Here is a 17,263-nt window from a genome sequence, read left to right as displayed (position 1 = left end):
TTACAATAAAGTTTACTATAGAAATCGAACAACTTCCTTTACAAAAAGTCGTCAGATAATATCAATACAAATGTTTATGAAAAAAAAATCATGATGATAGATACCTCCTCTATCAACAAGCGCTTGTAAAAATAAAAAAAAACTGTCTCTATAATAAAGCAAAGATAGTTTACAATACAGCTGAATATTCCGATAAAGAACTGTTATTGATAAATTAATTTCTGAAAGAGAAAGCATATCCAGATTCGTTCGTTAATTCAACAATAAATGCAATAAAAAATAAACAGTCATTCAACAACCATCAACTCAACAATCACGGATTCAACAACCACTGACACCAAAACTCCTTAAACAACCCAATATATTTCAAGTTATCTGAATTAAATTTATCTAGAGTATCGGTAAGTTTAAATGCATTTATCATGAATGTGGCAATGAACTTTCCAAATATAACCAACACAATCGATATGAATTCGAATCCAAGGAGAACGAGAATATAAAAAATGTTCGCGGTTCTGCATTGTGGTACAAGCTACGGTTGAAACGAATAAAAAAGTTATTATTTGAATATATGCTTATTATTCAAATTCAAATACCTAGTTGTGCTAAATCATGCCAGTTAATCGATCCTAACATGTATACTTTCAAATCAATGGTTTCTATTCAATTTTCATTAAACCCCACAGCTCTTGTTGAATATGAAAAGGAATATGGACACATATTTGATTTTGATCAGTCAACTATTCTAGACGTTCAACAATATTTATGCAAAAGACTTTTGAGCAAAATGATACATATCCTCAAATGCGATAGTGTTAACACTAGAAGAGATGTCGATGGCCTTAATACTGCGCATATTTCAGTTTGATACGCATAAAATACCTGAATAATTTACCCTCTTTTGATTCTTTTTCTTTCTGCCATTGATTAAAAAACAGACATCACTTTATCAGAATCACAAATAAAGCCATTCGTTTGTTTCATGTGGTTTTGTGTTGGTGTTGTCTCCGAAATTTGATTGTTGCAATGTTTTTTATTTTTTTTAAATATGTATCTAATATGTCTGATAGTTTTTAAAATAGTAATATTACCAACACGAAAAAAACTACTTTTCGGTGAGTAATTCAATTAAGAACTCATTATTTCTCATGAAATTGAAACGATAATAATCGTATAAGTTTTGTGGAAGATATATTTATGAAAATTCATTATTACAGAGCCCTGAAGAAGAATTTTATTAAATTCAAAGCGTCGGCAAAGAAACAATTGTTTTTTTAAAAAAATTGATCCTGTTACCTAACCAAAGTTTTTTCAAAAAAAAAACTGTGTATAAGTGTTCCAAGGCGTTTGTTTACATGCATGATATGATCAGACTATGATATGTGTTGGTCTAAGACTACCCCTAAATATTTCATCGATGACATTTTTTAAAAAGTAGAACACTCACATACGTTTTTGTGGCAGTTTACAGAGTGTAAAGAGTTAAAAGTATGTGACTGACTAAAGACCGTTGCGTTGGTGTAAAGGCAACAAATTCAGTCTAATGAATATTTAGAGTAAGCTCATTTAGATTCAACTATGTATATATACATATATATATATATATATATATATATATATATATATATATATATATATATATATATATACATATATTTCTGTAAATTTGTTTCGGTGATGTGTGAACATCCTCCCAATTCTTTCCCGCGCAGATCAAAGCCGTGCCGTCAGCATAACAAATGAGGTATCCTAGACTAAACCATCTATTTTTGCTATATTGTTCATATATACAAGAACGAGTATTGGGCCCAACATTGTTCCTTGAGGCACCCCGACTTTCGCTATTGACTCAGTTTTTTATTCTCTGGACTATATTAGTAAAATAATTGGACAAAAGAATTTGTGGGAGACCACGAATAACGTAGTGATTCAAGTTGTTTAGTAGAATTTCGGGTGATATTGGCGAAAAAGTTCGCATTATTAACGGTGAGGGGAGCGGAACCTACCTACTAATTAAAAAAGAAATGAAGATCGCGGAGATGCAGGAAGAGGAGCCTAAAAGGAATCTTAAAATCTCAATGCATTCAAATTTTTCCATACTTGAAAGATATTTTCTAATGTTTCTTCTACACGTAACGTCTCTGACTGAGATAACCGCTCAAATTTTCAATCCAAACAAGAGACAAAAATGAATAACACTAAAGTGAGTCCAAAATAAATGTAAGTTCAAAATTTCCATAAAGTGAAGAATTTCCGTTTAGGTCAAGCCAATTTAACGAGTAGGCTAACAGAACCAGCAAATCAAAACACAAATATGAAAAATCGATTAGGAAAAAAGGAGCATACAATTATGTCTGATTCGATTCGACACGACAGAATATTTCTTTCGAGTGGATTCTGCAAGTTTATTTTCGTGATATTTTCGTCAAAATAAAAACAAAAAATTCTGGAATAGAGCATACAATGAGGGCCCAATATTAAATTTTGAAATCCTTAAAATGAGTGTCAAAATTCTAAGTGCTTTTTGTAAATTCATAGAAGTTCAACACATCTTTTTCAGAAAGTACTTACCGATATAGCCTCCACCATATCTTCCGACATCAGTTTTGTCCCACTTCCAGCCATCTTCAGTCAGAAAGGTGACGTTCAAATAAGCCGAGATAAACGTATCCACCCGGTGTCATCGGCAGTGAACTGGCTGAAGGGGGAGCCCGAAACCCAGTCTTCAGGTGTCGGAGAACTGTATCCGATGTTAATAACTTGCGCAAACAGAAACACCAACGTGAATTTCTGTTCCAGTCCTTTAATGAATTTGCAGTTTCTCGGGCACATTTTTAAAAATTTCGCACAAGTCACGAACCGAAGCAGGAACTAGAAAAGACTGAGAAAAATGTGTTAGTGGGTAACTTTTATTGCAATTTGCATATCTTATCAGCTGATTGTTGAAAGAAGGATTTTAAACAAACGATGATTAATTGGCGTTCTCATGATTTTCGAGATGGATTTCGGAATGCACGTTAAAAGTTATGACGACATTTTTTGTGAGAAGAATTTTGTTGACCTTATGATTACACCTAATATAAACGAACTGAAAGCAAAGATGGCAATTATTTACAATTTTTTATTGCGTACTATACATCCTTTATGAAGTAAATTATCGAATGAGTTCAAAATTTTCCGGTAGTTTAGGGGAACCATAATGTTCGTATCTGACCCTACGATATGTTTTCATTATACCAAGGTAACCAAGCATGCATTTTAATAGAATTATTGTACTGTTATTTTTGAAGTTAGGAATTACGAGACCGGTCAAATGGAGTGAAAGTCATCAAATTGATGGGCGAAAAATGGAAATAAGTGCTGAAAACAGTTGACAGTGGCATAAGATGATTGTACTCTGAGTCATGAAAATGTTTATAAATATTTTTTGAAAAACTTGAAAATTCACTTTATATTATAACAGAGTAGTATAAGGAGAAATTTTCAATAAAGCTATCTGCTCGGTCAATACACATCCGTCACCCAAGAGGAAGTGTAGGTATGCAATCTTGCAATTCGTGAAGAATATCAATTTCAATCCTCAGAGAAATGAGCATTTCATTATTCGTAGTGACATCTAGACTGATTTCGGGGTATTGGATGAGTCCAAGGTAGATAGGAAGCTAGCTCAAAAGTTATTGGAGTAAATCAAACTTGATAACGAAGCCGATTACTTCATTTGATGAATAATCTTTCAGATCAGCTGGCAAGAGTGAGGCCATGCCGAATGCCAAAAACCTGATCCCATTCGCGGTGAGACAGGCACAGAAAATATATTCTGCCACCAGGACCTGACTTTCCATATGAAGAATCATCTAATGAGCACCTGATTGACAGTCTACTACCTTTACCAGATAGGTAGGTAAGCAACGCAAATGTCTTCAGAAGTAGGTCTCCTGTAATACACTTCAGGAAGACGCTCTTCTTTGGATGCAGGATTATAACTCCGCCCAGCAGCCATAAGTAACCTTTGACCATTCACGCAGGAACGTGAGAACCCGATCGGCGGTCAACCTATTACTATCTCCGCCTAGAAGATAAGCAACACAAATATCTGGCTTGAGAAATAGGTCTCCTGTGATACATCTCAGGAAGACGCTCTCCCATGGCTGGAGGATACTAACTGCACACATCCAGTTGCCAGGAGATATTCTCCTGATCCTATAAGCTAGTCTGTAACCATTCAGGCCGGAATGTGCAGCTCTGAAATCGTACCTCAGTAGCTCTTCTGAATAATTTCTTGTAGTAGTCATAATGGCTTACTGATGAGATTCAAGTTGATCATTCAACATTGAGGTTGTCGGATGATCAAAGTGCAAGATTCTCACTTCAAAAATCGCAGAAGCTTGTCCGTCTGCGAATACTTATATGACATTAGATTCAGCCATGCAGGGCTTTTTCGCCTCCGGTTTGGATGAATCATAGTTTGAGCATAAGCATTTTCGGACCCGCTCAGGAGGTAATTGATTCCTTTCCTGATATACACATTCTGCTTCTGCTGCACAAAAATGGAAAATGGAATGGTTTTGTTGCAAAATATGATGGGCGACTGCTGATTTTTCAAATCTTCCATATTTTAAGTGTCCTTATATCTCACTTTAATAGATCTTTTTGTCTGTCCATAATATTTTGCATCGCAGTCCTTACATTCAATTTCGTAAATTCCAGACTTTTCCGAATTCTCGACTTTGTCTTTTGGACTTCCCAAAAGGTTCTGCAGTGTATGACTTGTTTTAAAAATCACCTTCATACCTAGTTCCTTGAAAATCTTTCCAAAGTTCTTCGTATATTGGTGGTATGGAACTGAGATGTATTTATCTTGGTTTTTGTCCTTTCTGAAAGTCGAGATTTCGTTCATTCTTAACCTAAACTCCTTTTTCCTAATTATGTCATCTACATAACTTACTTGAATCTACATAATATCTACATAACTTACTTGAAAGCCGACAAAGGTAACAAAGTAGTAATTCTGGATAAATCGGACTACCACGAAAGGGTCAATACTCTCATTACCAACGGACCGTATGCGAAATTGTCCAGAAACCCGTTACCAAAGGTGATTGCAGAAGTAAAAGACGTCCTAAAGAAATGTGACAACATACTTACCCCTCAACTGAAACGGAAGTTACAAGTTTCCAACCCAACGGTGTCGAAACTATATTGCCTCTCAAAAATCCATAAACCGGGAAAATCAATGCGCCCCATCGTGTCAGCTATTGGAGCTCCTACCTACCAAATAACGAAGTGGCTCACTAAGGAATTTGAAACCTTGTCTATTGCGGAACCAGGTTTTAGTATAAAAAACTCTTTAGAGTTCATACAACATACAAAAAACATGGTTCTGCAAGAAGGTGAGATTTTGGTTTCTTTTGATGTTAGTTCATTATTTCCTAGCGTCCCAATTCCACAGACCTTGCAATACCTCAGGGAACTACTAGAGAAAAAATAACTTCAATAACAACGAAATCAATGAATTCGTTTCTCTTACCAATTTGTGTATGAAACAAAATCGTTTCCAGGTAGAAGGTTGCTTTTATGAACAACAGGAAGGAACGGCCATGGGAAATCCCCTGTCCCCCTACCTGGCAGACCTGTTCATGAGCAGATTCGAAATGGAAACTAAAGAAAAGTCAAAGTATTTTCCTAGGATTTGGCTAAGGTATGTGGATGATATTTTCGCGGTATTCGATACCAAAAAATCGAATATCGAGGATTTTGTTTCCTTTTTAAATAAAAGATGTCCATCAATAAAATTCACGTATGAGGTAGAAAATAAGGGACAACTACCATTTCTTGACGTTTTGGTAATGAGGAGCAAAGATGGAGGGTTAGAATACGATATATTTAGAAAAGAAACAAGCACGTACAGGTATATTCCTGACAGTTCACATCACTGTGGACAGCACAAACGTGCTGGGTTGAATTTTTTGGTGCATCGTCTTTTGACTTTCTCTCTAACACATGATAGGTTCACAAAAGAAAAACGTACCTACAATACAGGAAATAGCAGCCACTAACGGTTTCCCGAGGAGTATTGTAGATGACATAATAAGGAAAAAGAAGTTTAGGTTAAGAATGAACAAAATCTCGACTTTCAGAAAGGACAAAAACCAAGATAAATACATCTCAATTCCATACCACCAATATACGAAGAACTTTGGAAAGATTTTCTAGGAACTAGGTATGAAGGTGATTTTTAATCAGCAGTCGCCCATCATATTTTGCAACAAAACCATTCCATAGACTTCAGTTCTTTAAGATTAGTTAGACAAGTTAATAACAACAGGCAACTAGATGCCTATGAGAGTGTGGAAATAAGTAAACATAATAATATCATGAATAACGACAACGGACCAATACCAAATAGCATACTATATAGCTTGTTGAAATAATATTGTTGGGTTTACTGATTACTACAAAAAGACACATTGTAAATATATTTAGATAGGCAATATTGTGAAACTAATTTTATATAGCTGAAAATTGTTCTATATATAGCTGTAACATTTAAACATATATAAGGACATATTGTAAATAATAAAAAGGCCAATTGTAAAATTAATTTAGGGTGGTACACTTGTATGGGTGGTATTACTGATTACCTACCTGTATGATGTACGTGATTGGTATAAGTAGCTTTAGTTTTGAGTAGTTATTAGTTTTATCTTCCTCTTGAAGATGATCAATTGGTGATCGAAACACGTGTTGAGGTGTAAAAATAACGATTTGGTGTTGGGAAAAAACTCCAGTAATACTGATTACTACACCAAAGGTTACAAACAGTATATCACAAGTACAGGATACAGGGTTAAAAAAGTGAGAAGTTCTTGTTCTTGATCCGATGCTAGAAGGACGGTTGAGGTCGTTTAGTCTAAGTCCATCTCCTTTGTGGACTCTGGATTGAGTTCTTTATTTAACATATAGCCCACGATTCCATAAAGGGTCCCACGAGTGACTAGGGGAAGATATTCCATGACGACAGAGCCCCGCATCAACTTACAAAGTTTTCTATGGCCAGAGGACGCACGGTATTTCCAGGTTTCTATTAGTGACACTGGATGGGTACCGACTAAAACACTATGGGTGACATCACATCCAGATGAGGTATTCTGTGCCCCTCGCTACAGGCTATGAGCACAAGTGTGACAGATCAGAAAATTGATCAAAGAGAAGCATAAAGAGTTATACAAGAATTCACTCTCAAACACACTCGGGATTATCTTTATAGAACTACCGTTGGAGAGGTAGAACAAGTATTTAAGTGGCAGTTTACTATAATATTTTCAGTACACAGTTTACAAAACCGCAGTCGGTGTTTCTGTATTCAATAGCATTTTGGGGCCAAATTTTACTACATCACTTGGTGTTTCATATAATGTTAATAATTTGAATTATAATAACTTTCTGTACGTGCTCGATGACAAATAGTTCTATTTCCCAGAAAGAAACCATTTTAATTGGACACATGGATACGTAATAATATTAAATTAGCTTAATATCAGCATAAAATTAGTTCAACAAACTAATTACCTATTTCAATATCAGCAAAAAATTCAATAATGGAGAGTAATTCAATTCTATTTGGTTATTGAGTACATGTTCTGAATTCTGGAATACGAAGACTTTCAAAAGATAGAGTTTCAGTGATTATTTTTCCTTCCAAGTACAACAGGTTATAGTCGTGATTGAACTCATACCCCGCTGCCAAAGAACGATATGCAATGTTTTTTGTATATGTAAAGATCACTTCCACATTTGGAATCCATCTTTTGGCAGAGGACATGAGTCCAATCACGACTGTGACGTTTTACATTTAGGAGAGAAATGTTCAATCTTTTGGAAAGCTTGAAAATCAATTCAAGGGCTAAAGTCAAGATTTGGGGAGCATGGAAATGCTATACGTTCCTATCCATTTTTGTTCGAATAACGATCTTCTAACAGAAAGTAGGAGAACATTAGCATCTTACTGGAAATTATTTCATAGATTAGTCAAGCAGTTCAAAAACATACACAAATATTTTGAAAAAAGAGGCTTGTTACACAATGGTATCTTTCAATGGTATCAGAAAGCCAAACGCATATTGGAACGCGTTAGCCGAGCACTGATAAGGTCTCAAATTAATTATCACCGTTGGAAGAGGTCAACTCTGATGCATGATGTCACAAAACGATCTGAAGAAATAAGAAGAGATACCTTGGAAGAGGATCATGGACCAATCTTTGCCAAGGTTGAAAGCACGTGCTTGAAGATCCGACAAAACGTGGAGAATACCCACAACAGGAAGTGGGGAAAGTTGAGAATACCCACAACAGGAAGTGGGGAAAGTTGATGAGAAAACAATGCCCAAATGCAGACCAAAAACAGGACAACTATGAAGCCACCAACGTCATCAACATGAGTTTCCGCCCGCTCACGGACATATAGGAATCCTTGTTGAGGAAAGGTCTAAACTTTGCCATTGCACCAACACCTGTGTCCACTTTGGAAATAATAACAGTGGAATCCACCAGTTCTCTTTTGATCAGATCGAGGCAGGAGAATTCAGATGAAAAATCAGAGAACAGCTAGATCAAGAACCAGTTCGAACATCTGATATCAGCAATGAAGAAAGAAAATCGAAGAGATTTGATCGGGCTACATAGAGACAACACCATCAAGATCTTAGCTGCAGATAAGGGAAACGCTACTGTTGTGATGGATACTGATCTCTACGAACAGAAGTTCGAAGAGGTGCTCCAGAAAGGAAAATACACGAATATCGTAAGAGTCCCTACTGCTTCAATTGAAAGGAAGTTGTACCAGACTTAGAAAGAAAACCAAACCTATTTTTCGGAAAAAGAGAGATCATCGCTAACACCGCACCACAGTAAGCCCCCAAAATTGTAAACAGTTATCACCCGAAGACGGTTGTGGATATTAACAATCGAAACGTCGTGAAGTAACTTTGTTTAAAATCTTTTAATTTTCAATTTTAATTTCTTGTTAATAATTTTTTAAATTTCATCGTGTTAATAGTTCAATTTTTTGATTTTTTGGTTGTTGCTTGTATTTTATTTCATTGTAATTTCAGTTTTTTTTTTGGTTGATATAATTGTTATTTTTCAGCTAATCTAATTATATTTTTCAAAGATTCTTTCAGGAATTTCAAATCAATTCATAGAAAAATACATTAGTAATTGATCTGGACAAATAGAACATAACAACAGTTAAAGTATTGTATGTGGGAGTGAAGGTCTAGTAGGCAGCTCTGTAGAATGAGAATGTCTTTATAACAAAAATTCTTTACAGCATTTTCACCGATGACTGCATCTGGACAGAATTCTGGCTAGGTATGGTAATTCTACCAAAAAAATGTTTTATTTATATTTGTTGTCGGAACTCTCGAAAACCAATCTATTTTGCTACGACAATATAAAACGACACGGTTCTAAACCACCACACTTCAGAGGCGTATATTCCCAATAATAATTTATTCTTTGGCTGAAATAACCTTATCTCACTCACATGGCCAGCTGCAGATCCGTAACTGAAAATGGTTGCTACAGAAAAACAGCTGATATACCCACGGTATCAGGATATACGCGATATACTTAGTTATATCTTGTAGTTCACGCAAAAGCTAGTGTATGTAGTATGGTGGAAATGTTGGAACTATTAAATACCTATATGCAGGACTACTCTCTAGATTATGCGATCTTGTAAACAGTGAGAGGCAAAGTTGACTATTTTCTGGTACTATCAAATGATGCCGAAAAATCGACTCTGCAGTGCATTTCTGTAATGTCCCCCCTTTTATTTTTGGAACGGGTCAACTCAAAAAATTGAAGTTTGAAGATATTGTTGTTGAAGATATTGACATTATATTCTAGGGTTGTGAAGCATTTGTCAGGAGCTTCAAAAAGATGTGTCACAAAACAGATGGCGCCCAGTCGCCATCTTGAAAGTTTCATCTGTCAATTTCACTTCAAAATAAAGTATTCATGCATTTATTTCATCATCCCAAATTTCAATTTTTTGAGTTGACCCGTTCAAAAAATAAATGGGGCGAGGAACATTAAAGAAATGCACTGTATGTTTTTTGGTTCTGGAGACATGTGGGATGACAAAAAACTGAATTCAAAATTTTTGCAATACCTATATTATTTATTTGCAGAAATATGGCAATTCTGTTCAAACTTTGCCTGGCAACTTTCTTTGGGCTATCGAAATATGATACAGGGTATTGCCTGAGTTGGGGCACCCTCAACTTTGAAATGTTGAATAGACAACGTCGTTTCGATCCTCCGAAGATCTTACTAATAGTGCTGGGCCAAACCACGAATGCATTGTTGGGCTCAACTGTCCTCGAAATACAATCCTCAATATTAGTAAGCACAGACATCTCGCCTTACAGTGATGTCTATGGGATCGACAGAAAACTCAAAGTCTTATTTATCCAACGTTAACAACGATTCCCACTGAAGTATGTAACTTTCGCTGCACGCTAAGTAGACGAAACCAGAGTCCAGAAATGGATGATGTCGAAGTTAGGCTTTGCAGGAACAAACTTCAAATTATAATGGGATGTGATGCCAATTCATACCATACAGCGTGGGACAGCGCGAATATAAACCATAGAGGTGAGTTACTCTTTGATTATATAATAGGGAAAATGCTGTCTGTAATTAATGAGGGCTCGGAACCAACTTTCGTCACTAGTAATAGGCAAGAGGTATTAGACTTAACCATCAGTCGGTCGGTAGCCGGTCGGTTCGACTCACTCAAATCGACCACCGTGTTGGTCAGTGGTTCAAGCCTCAGACTGAACGATCGATTTTCACTTGCTATCGTCCAACCTGTGTTAGGAATCACACGTTAAAAGTTAAGACATCGTTAATCCTTAGCTCACTCTCTGAGCAACAAGATACACCATTGGTCTGTAACTACTGAACCTTCTTGTTCAGACCATAGATATATTCTTTTAAATAATGAAACAGATCTAAGACCGGTAGTGGAATATCGGGACGACTCGAAATATACTGATTAGAAGTTCAACGATTCGAGTGGGTATAAAAAATCCCTAAAATCGTACTTTGAGGACGGATTCATTACTATTCACAGTTGTAATGATATGGATATAGTAGCGGAGCAATTTCGCGAAGCAGTGATCTCATCCTATCATGAGAGCTGTCCAGAGGTTCAAAAGAGATAATCAGAACTCTTCTTGGTGGAACAAAAGCCTGGAAAAACAAAGAAAAGAAGTTCGACGATTATTTAATCAAGCTAAAGAGTCAAGTAACTGGGAGCTTCATAAAACTACTCTAACGACATATAAAAAGGAAATCAGGAAGGCAAAACGGGAGTCTTGAATAAAGTTCTGTGATATTCAAACTACATCATATGTTATTTAAAAGGATACAATTTAAACAATACGATTAAACTCAATAAAATGGATGCAACTTCGCACTGAATCTGAGTACGTACCTGCATCAAAAAAGTAAAGAGCATTTGTAGCAGTTTATGGTCACTTGAGCTATACTATTGCAGATTCCAGCAAGCCACGGGGCGATCACAGGCTGATCATTGTTTATATGCGCTGAATTTCGGATTGGAAAATACTTTAGAGTGAGAACTTCCATTCGGGCAATTTTCAGGGCCATAATTGAAAAAACTGATGATCAATCAATTACTAAAACTTCCGGAAAAAATGTTGAAGGTAACGGTGGCTCAAGTTAGCTGATACCCTGCATACAGATTCTATGGTCATATTATGATGATTTAATGAAAGTTGCCATGGCGAAGTGTTAACAAATTTCCAATTCTTCTGCAAATAAAAAAGACGCAACAAATTTTCAGTGCCGACCATGACTTTCGTTGAATGGCTTAAGATAATTGATTTCCTTCTAAAACAAGAATGCTTGCGCAGAACCATGCGAGTTGTCATATAAAAAGTCAGACGACTGTGGACAACACTAACAATCGAATTAACATCTGAAATGTCGGTGTGAAATTTAATATGTGCCTAATTTGAGTATTCATGATATTTTATTCATTTATTTATTTGAATATGATTCGTTTCAACATCAAAATCAATTTTCCGTTTGCCAGGGAATAATTGTGTCTCTACCCCACTTGTCCCTACGTACGACATAACAGTTGAAAAAGTTTCACTGAGACAATGATTACATATATTTTAATGACTCACATGAATAGCTTGCTGTGGATTTTCCGATCTACTTAGTTATTGTGTGACCTCGAAACTGCAAAAAGTCAATTGCTTTCCTTCCATTCTTCGATTCTACCAGCTACGATATATTGTTGCTGGTAGGATACAGGGCCATTGAAAGTGTATGCAAGGCAGAACAAAAACATAAGTTTGTAAAAGGACAAGGGTACTGCGCAACCTGAATGGAACTGGCCGATACTTGATGAAAATTGTAACGTATTCAAATTATTTATTTATTTATTTATTTGTAATACAATACTCTACAGGACATAGCCCAATTACAGAGCAGGAAATAACAGAGTATAATAAATACATCACAAACAAGTGAGTGTAAAGTCTACAAACACTACAAACAAGACAAACAAGTGACTATAAAGACTACACATTTTATATTTATCATGGGTGACAAAACAATTAGTGTAGGAAGTGGGATTTTAAGCCCTGTCAGGCTAGCAAGGCGAATCCATCAAAATTGCAAAAAAAATACATCAATTTGTAGCTAATTAGTTGCTAATTAGTTGCCAAAACAACGATTTTGTTGCTTGTTGTAACTCAATAATTATATACTTTCCCTTTGATCATTGGTCGGCCGGTAGCCAAACGGTTCGGCGTGGGTGCTTTGTTCACTCACTCGAATTGATTGCCGTGTTGGTCGGTGGTTCAAGCCCTAGTCTGAACGATCGATCTTCACTTGCTATCGTCCAACCCGTGTTAGGAATCACACGTTAAAAGGTAAGCTCTCGTTAATCCTTAGCTCGCACAAGTTTCGACTTCTGAGGGTTGTCGTTTGTAGGGGTGCGACAGCTGGTTGACGGAAAAACAGATTTTTTTTTTAGATTTTTTTTTACAGAATATTTAGTTGCTATTTAGTTGCTAAATCTTGGATATAGCGAAAAATTTTTAAATAATTTTCAAGATCTTGCAACCTTGAAACTGTTTTTTTCCTGGAATTAACGATGTTCTAAATTTGAGGCTCACCGAGAGTAAACTTAAATACACCTAGAGTAACCGATTTTCATTTTTTTTTATTTTCCACCTTCTTGCTACCTTGAAACTGGTTTTCCTCAGAATAAAAAGTGTTTCAAATTTGTTGCTCGCCAGGAGTATACTCAAATACACCTTGAGTATCAGCAACAAAATAGTTGAAACCGATCGGCCGATTTCAATTTTTTTTTTATTTACCACGTTTTTGCTATCTTGAAACTGATCTTCCTTAGAATAAAAAGTGTTTCAAATGTGTTGCTCACCAGGAGTATACTCATATACACCTTGAGTATCAGCAACAAAATAGTTGAAACCGATCGGCCGATTAAATTTTTTTTCATTTTCCTCGTTATTGCTATCTTGAAACTGGTTAAACTGGATAATGAAACTAGTGAATCTGTATAGTAAGAACAAGGAAAATTAAAAAAATAAATAAAAATCGGTCGATCGGTTTCAACTATTTTGTTGCTGATACTCAAAGTGTATTTGGGTATACTCCTGGTGAGCAACAAATTTAAAACACTTTTTATTCTGAAGAAAACCAGTTTCAAGATAGCAAAAACGAGGAAAATAAAAAAAATGGGCCGATCGATTTCAACTATTTTGTTGCTGATACTCAAGGTGTATTTGAGTACACCTGATGAGCAACAAATTTGAAAACCAGTATCAAGATAGCAAGATCGAGGAAAGAGAAAAAAAAAATTTAAATCGGCCGATCAGTGTATTTGACTACCCTCCTGATGAGCAATAAATTTAAAATACTTCTCATTCCAAAGAAAAGCAGTTTCAAGGTAGCAAGAATGAGGAAACTGAAAAAAAAATTGAAATCAGCCGATCGGTTTCAAATATTTGTTGCTGATACTCAAGGTGTATTTGAGTATACTCCTGATGAGCAACAAATTTGAAAACACTTTTTATTCTGAGGAAAACCAGTTTCAAGATAGCAAGAGCGTGGAAAATTAAAAAAAAATTGAAAATCGGCCGATCGGTTTCAACTATTTTGTTGCTGTTACTCAAGGTGTATTTAAGTTTTCTCTTGGTGAGCAACAAATTCATAACATCTTTAATTCCAGAAAAAAACCAGTTTCAAGATAGCAAGATCATAAAAATTTAAAAAAAAGTTATTTCAAAATTTTTCGCTAAATCCAAAATTCAGCAACTAAATAGCAACTAAATATTCTGTAAAGATCAAAGGGAAAGTATATAATTTATTGAGTTACCTTGCTACCTTGATATCACGATAGCATTATTTGCGATTTCTAGGGATCGGCACGAGCAACAAAATCGTTGTTTTGTCAACTAATTAGCAACTAATTAGCTACAAATTGATGTTTTTGTTTGCAATTTTGCTGGATTCGCCTTGCTAGCCTGATAGGGCTGGGATTTTATATGTGACAATTTGCAACTAAATATATCTAAATCATCGCTAACAGAGTTTGTCACTTTACACATGGTATGGATCGGAGAATTCTCCAGAACATTTGTGCGAGATGTTTTTACATAGAAAGTACTCGGGTGTCTGGAACAGATTCTAGGAATGCAAATATTAAACTTTCCCAGTAATGTTGGGCAGTCAACTATGCTTTTGATAATTTAGTTTAGTACAAACACTATAATATTCACGCTTTTTTACGAGACTGAAAAAGTTATGCTTCTGTAGCAATTCAGAGTGGGTTGTTCCTATTGGAGGACAAATGCCATAGGTTTTTGGGCGTAGCAGTTTCAAAAATCGTTGTTGAATTGCTTCTATTCTATCAATATGATATTGATAAAAGGGGCCCCACACAACTGACGCGTATTCTAACTTTGATCTTATGAAAGCATAGAATAAAGTTTTTAAGGTCGAAGTTTCTTTGAAATCACTACTGTTTCGTACAATTAATCCGTACAAACGACAGGAGGAGGTTACAACATTATCGATATGCCTATTAAATGATAGTGCAGTGTCAAATGTGACGCCAAGATCAGTAAATGTTTCTGGTCTCACCAGGGAAACGTTTTCTATTGAATAATCAAAGATTTAAATGTTCGTTTTTAAACTGTAGGACCTTACATTTATCCGGGTTTAGCGACAAGTTATTTCGATAACACCATTCTACAACCAGTCCTAATGCCGTATTGTGAGATTTTCACTGAACAATTCACAAAACCTTGACGGAACAATTACTTCTTTAGGTATTCATTTCTACATAGTGCTTTTATTTATTATAGTGATTTGATTCCTAATGACCACTACTACTTAACAAATTTCTACTCAATAAATTTAATACCTAATACATTCTTAATTTCATAAACTACACCTCACCATTTGATCTCCACAAACTTTATTTTAAAAAATATATATATCACAACATGTTTCGCTAACACAGTAGCTTTATCAAGTGTTTTGAAACGTCCGAATCAATCAGAAAAATAATACATTATACCATTTTATAGGGTCTTCCTATTTATGAATTTGAACAAAACAAAGTGTGTGTGAGATATCTCACACAATACACAATTTTTCATTTGTCTAACGGGGCCAAATCGTACGATCTAGGAGGCCCGTTCAATGTGGAATGTGTGTGGCACGTAACGCCGTCCTGTTGAAACCATATCGTCAGCTGAGAATTATATTGTTCTATGCGCCATTTCGGTCAAAAATGAGTTAGATATACCAAAAAATTTGCTTGTTCTATATCCGTGAAGAAATCTCCATACAGTTGTTCCATATCCAATATTTCAGTAAATAAATAATCTATATCCACAGCGGAAATTTTATTTCGTTCTCTTATATTAGTCCATATCCACTCTGAACTTGCATTGTTCCACATCCAGGAGAACTAACGTTACAACTACTTACATCGGCATGTTATTGAGTTGTTCTATATCCTTTTTCGCTGTCACATTTGAATCGCATTTTGTCGTTACACTTGCGGGGTTTTCCCCGATTTTCTCAAAATTGGAGTAGTAAGCCCTATTTTCAAAAAAGGCGACCCCTCCAGTATGTGTAATTTTCGACCCATAACAATTTCCACCATTATCGGGAAGGTATTTGAAAGATGTGTTTATAATAAAATGTACTCATTTTTATCCAAATTCCGAATACTGTCAAAATATCAACATGGTTTCTGTCTAGGTAAGTAGACCGAAAGTGCTTCGTACAACTTTTTCAAATATATTTATATATATATATATATATATATATATATATATATATATATATATATATATACACGATTCATTCACTAGATAAAATGAAATATGTGGGAGCACTTTTCTTCGACTTATCAAAGGCATTCGACATTATTGACCTGGAGATAATCGAAAGTAAATTATATTCCCTTGGTTTTCTTGGAAATGTCTTGTCATGGCTGATGTCATACATGCGCTTCAGGAAAATATCAGTTGAAATCGGAGAGCATACATCTGAATATTATGAGATGAGATGAAAAAGCGGCCCCAAGATCGATCAGGGATCGATCTTGGGGTCGCTTTTTTTTTGTTATTCATAAACGATCTACCTGACTATATCAGTTCAAATTCAGTAGTTCTCTATGCAGATGATACTACATTGGCCATTGATACAGATAGTCCTGAAGACTTACAAAAAAAACTAAATAATTTAGCAGGAGAATTCACGAATTGGTGTGAAAGAAATTTTTTGATAGTGAATGCATTTCCATTCTAGGTGGAGAGCTGTGACTGATATTCAAGTGGTTGTCAAAAATAGCACTATTCATCTTTCTGAAGTTACAAAATTCCTTGGAACTTATATAGATAGTGGAATGAATTGGGAAAACAATATTGATGCTATAAGCAAAAAAGTTAACACAGGTTACTATGCTATATTGCAATTAAAAAATATGTTCAATACCAATCAACTCATCAATGTATATTATGCTCTAATCTACTGCAACATATCCTATAACATCAACAACTGGGTATCCTCCAGTAACTCGAACAGAATATTTGTTTCCCAAAAAAGAATTATTCGACTCATTTTCAATCTAAAACCAGATGAATCGTGTCGACCATATTTTCAAAAATATAAA

At 35.3% G+C, this 17,263-nt stretch overlaps 1 protein-coding gene across 1 annotated transcript in view; it reads right to left on the bottom strand.

Moving 5' to 3' along the window:
* LOC111503910 (ring finger protein goliath) overlaps positions 1-17,263 on the bottom strand; it is a 180,392-nt gene that overhangs the window by 147,321 nt on the left and 15,808 nt on the right. Inside the window, 2 exon segments of the mRNA XM_023158345.2 lie at positions 2,572-2,679; positions 2,682-2,881. Of these exon segments, the coding sequence (XP_023014113.2) occupies positions 2,572-2,679; positions 2,682-2,832 (259 nt within the window). The 5' untranslated portion in view covers positions 2,833-2,881.

The sequence above is a fragment of the Leptinotarsa decemlineata genome, unplaced genomic scaffold, assembly GCF_025532065.1.
Source record: "Leptinotarsa decemlineata unplaced genomic scaffold, Ldec_3_MD MMD2_tig00026336_RagTag_RagTag, whole genome shotgun sequence".
Lineage (NCBI taxonomy): Eukaryota > Metazoa > Arthropoda > Insecta > Coleoptera > Chrysomelidae > Leptinotarsa > Leptinotarsa decemlineata.
The sequence above is the reverse complement of the archived record's forward strand: the minus strand, read 5'-3'. Positions and strand labels throughout refer to the sequence as shown.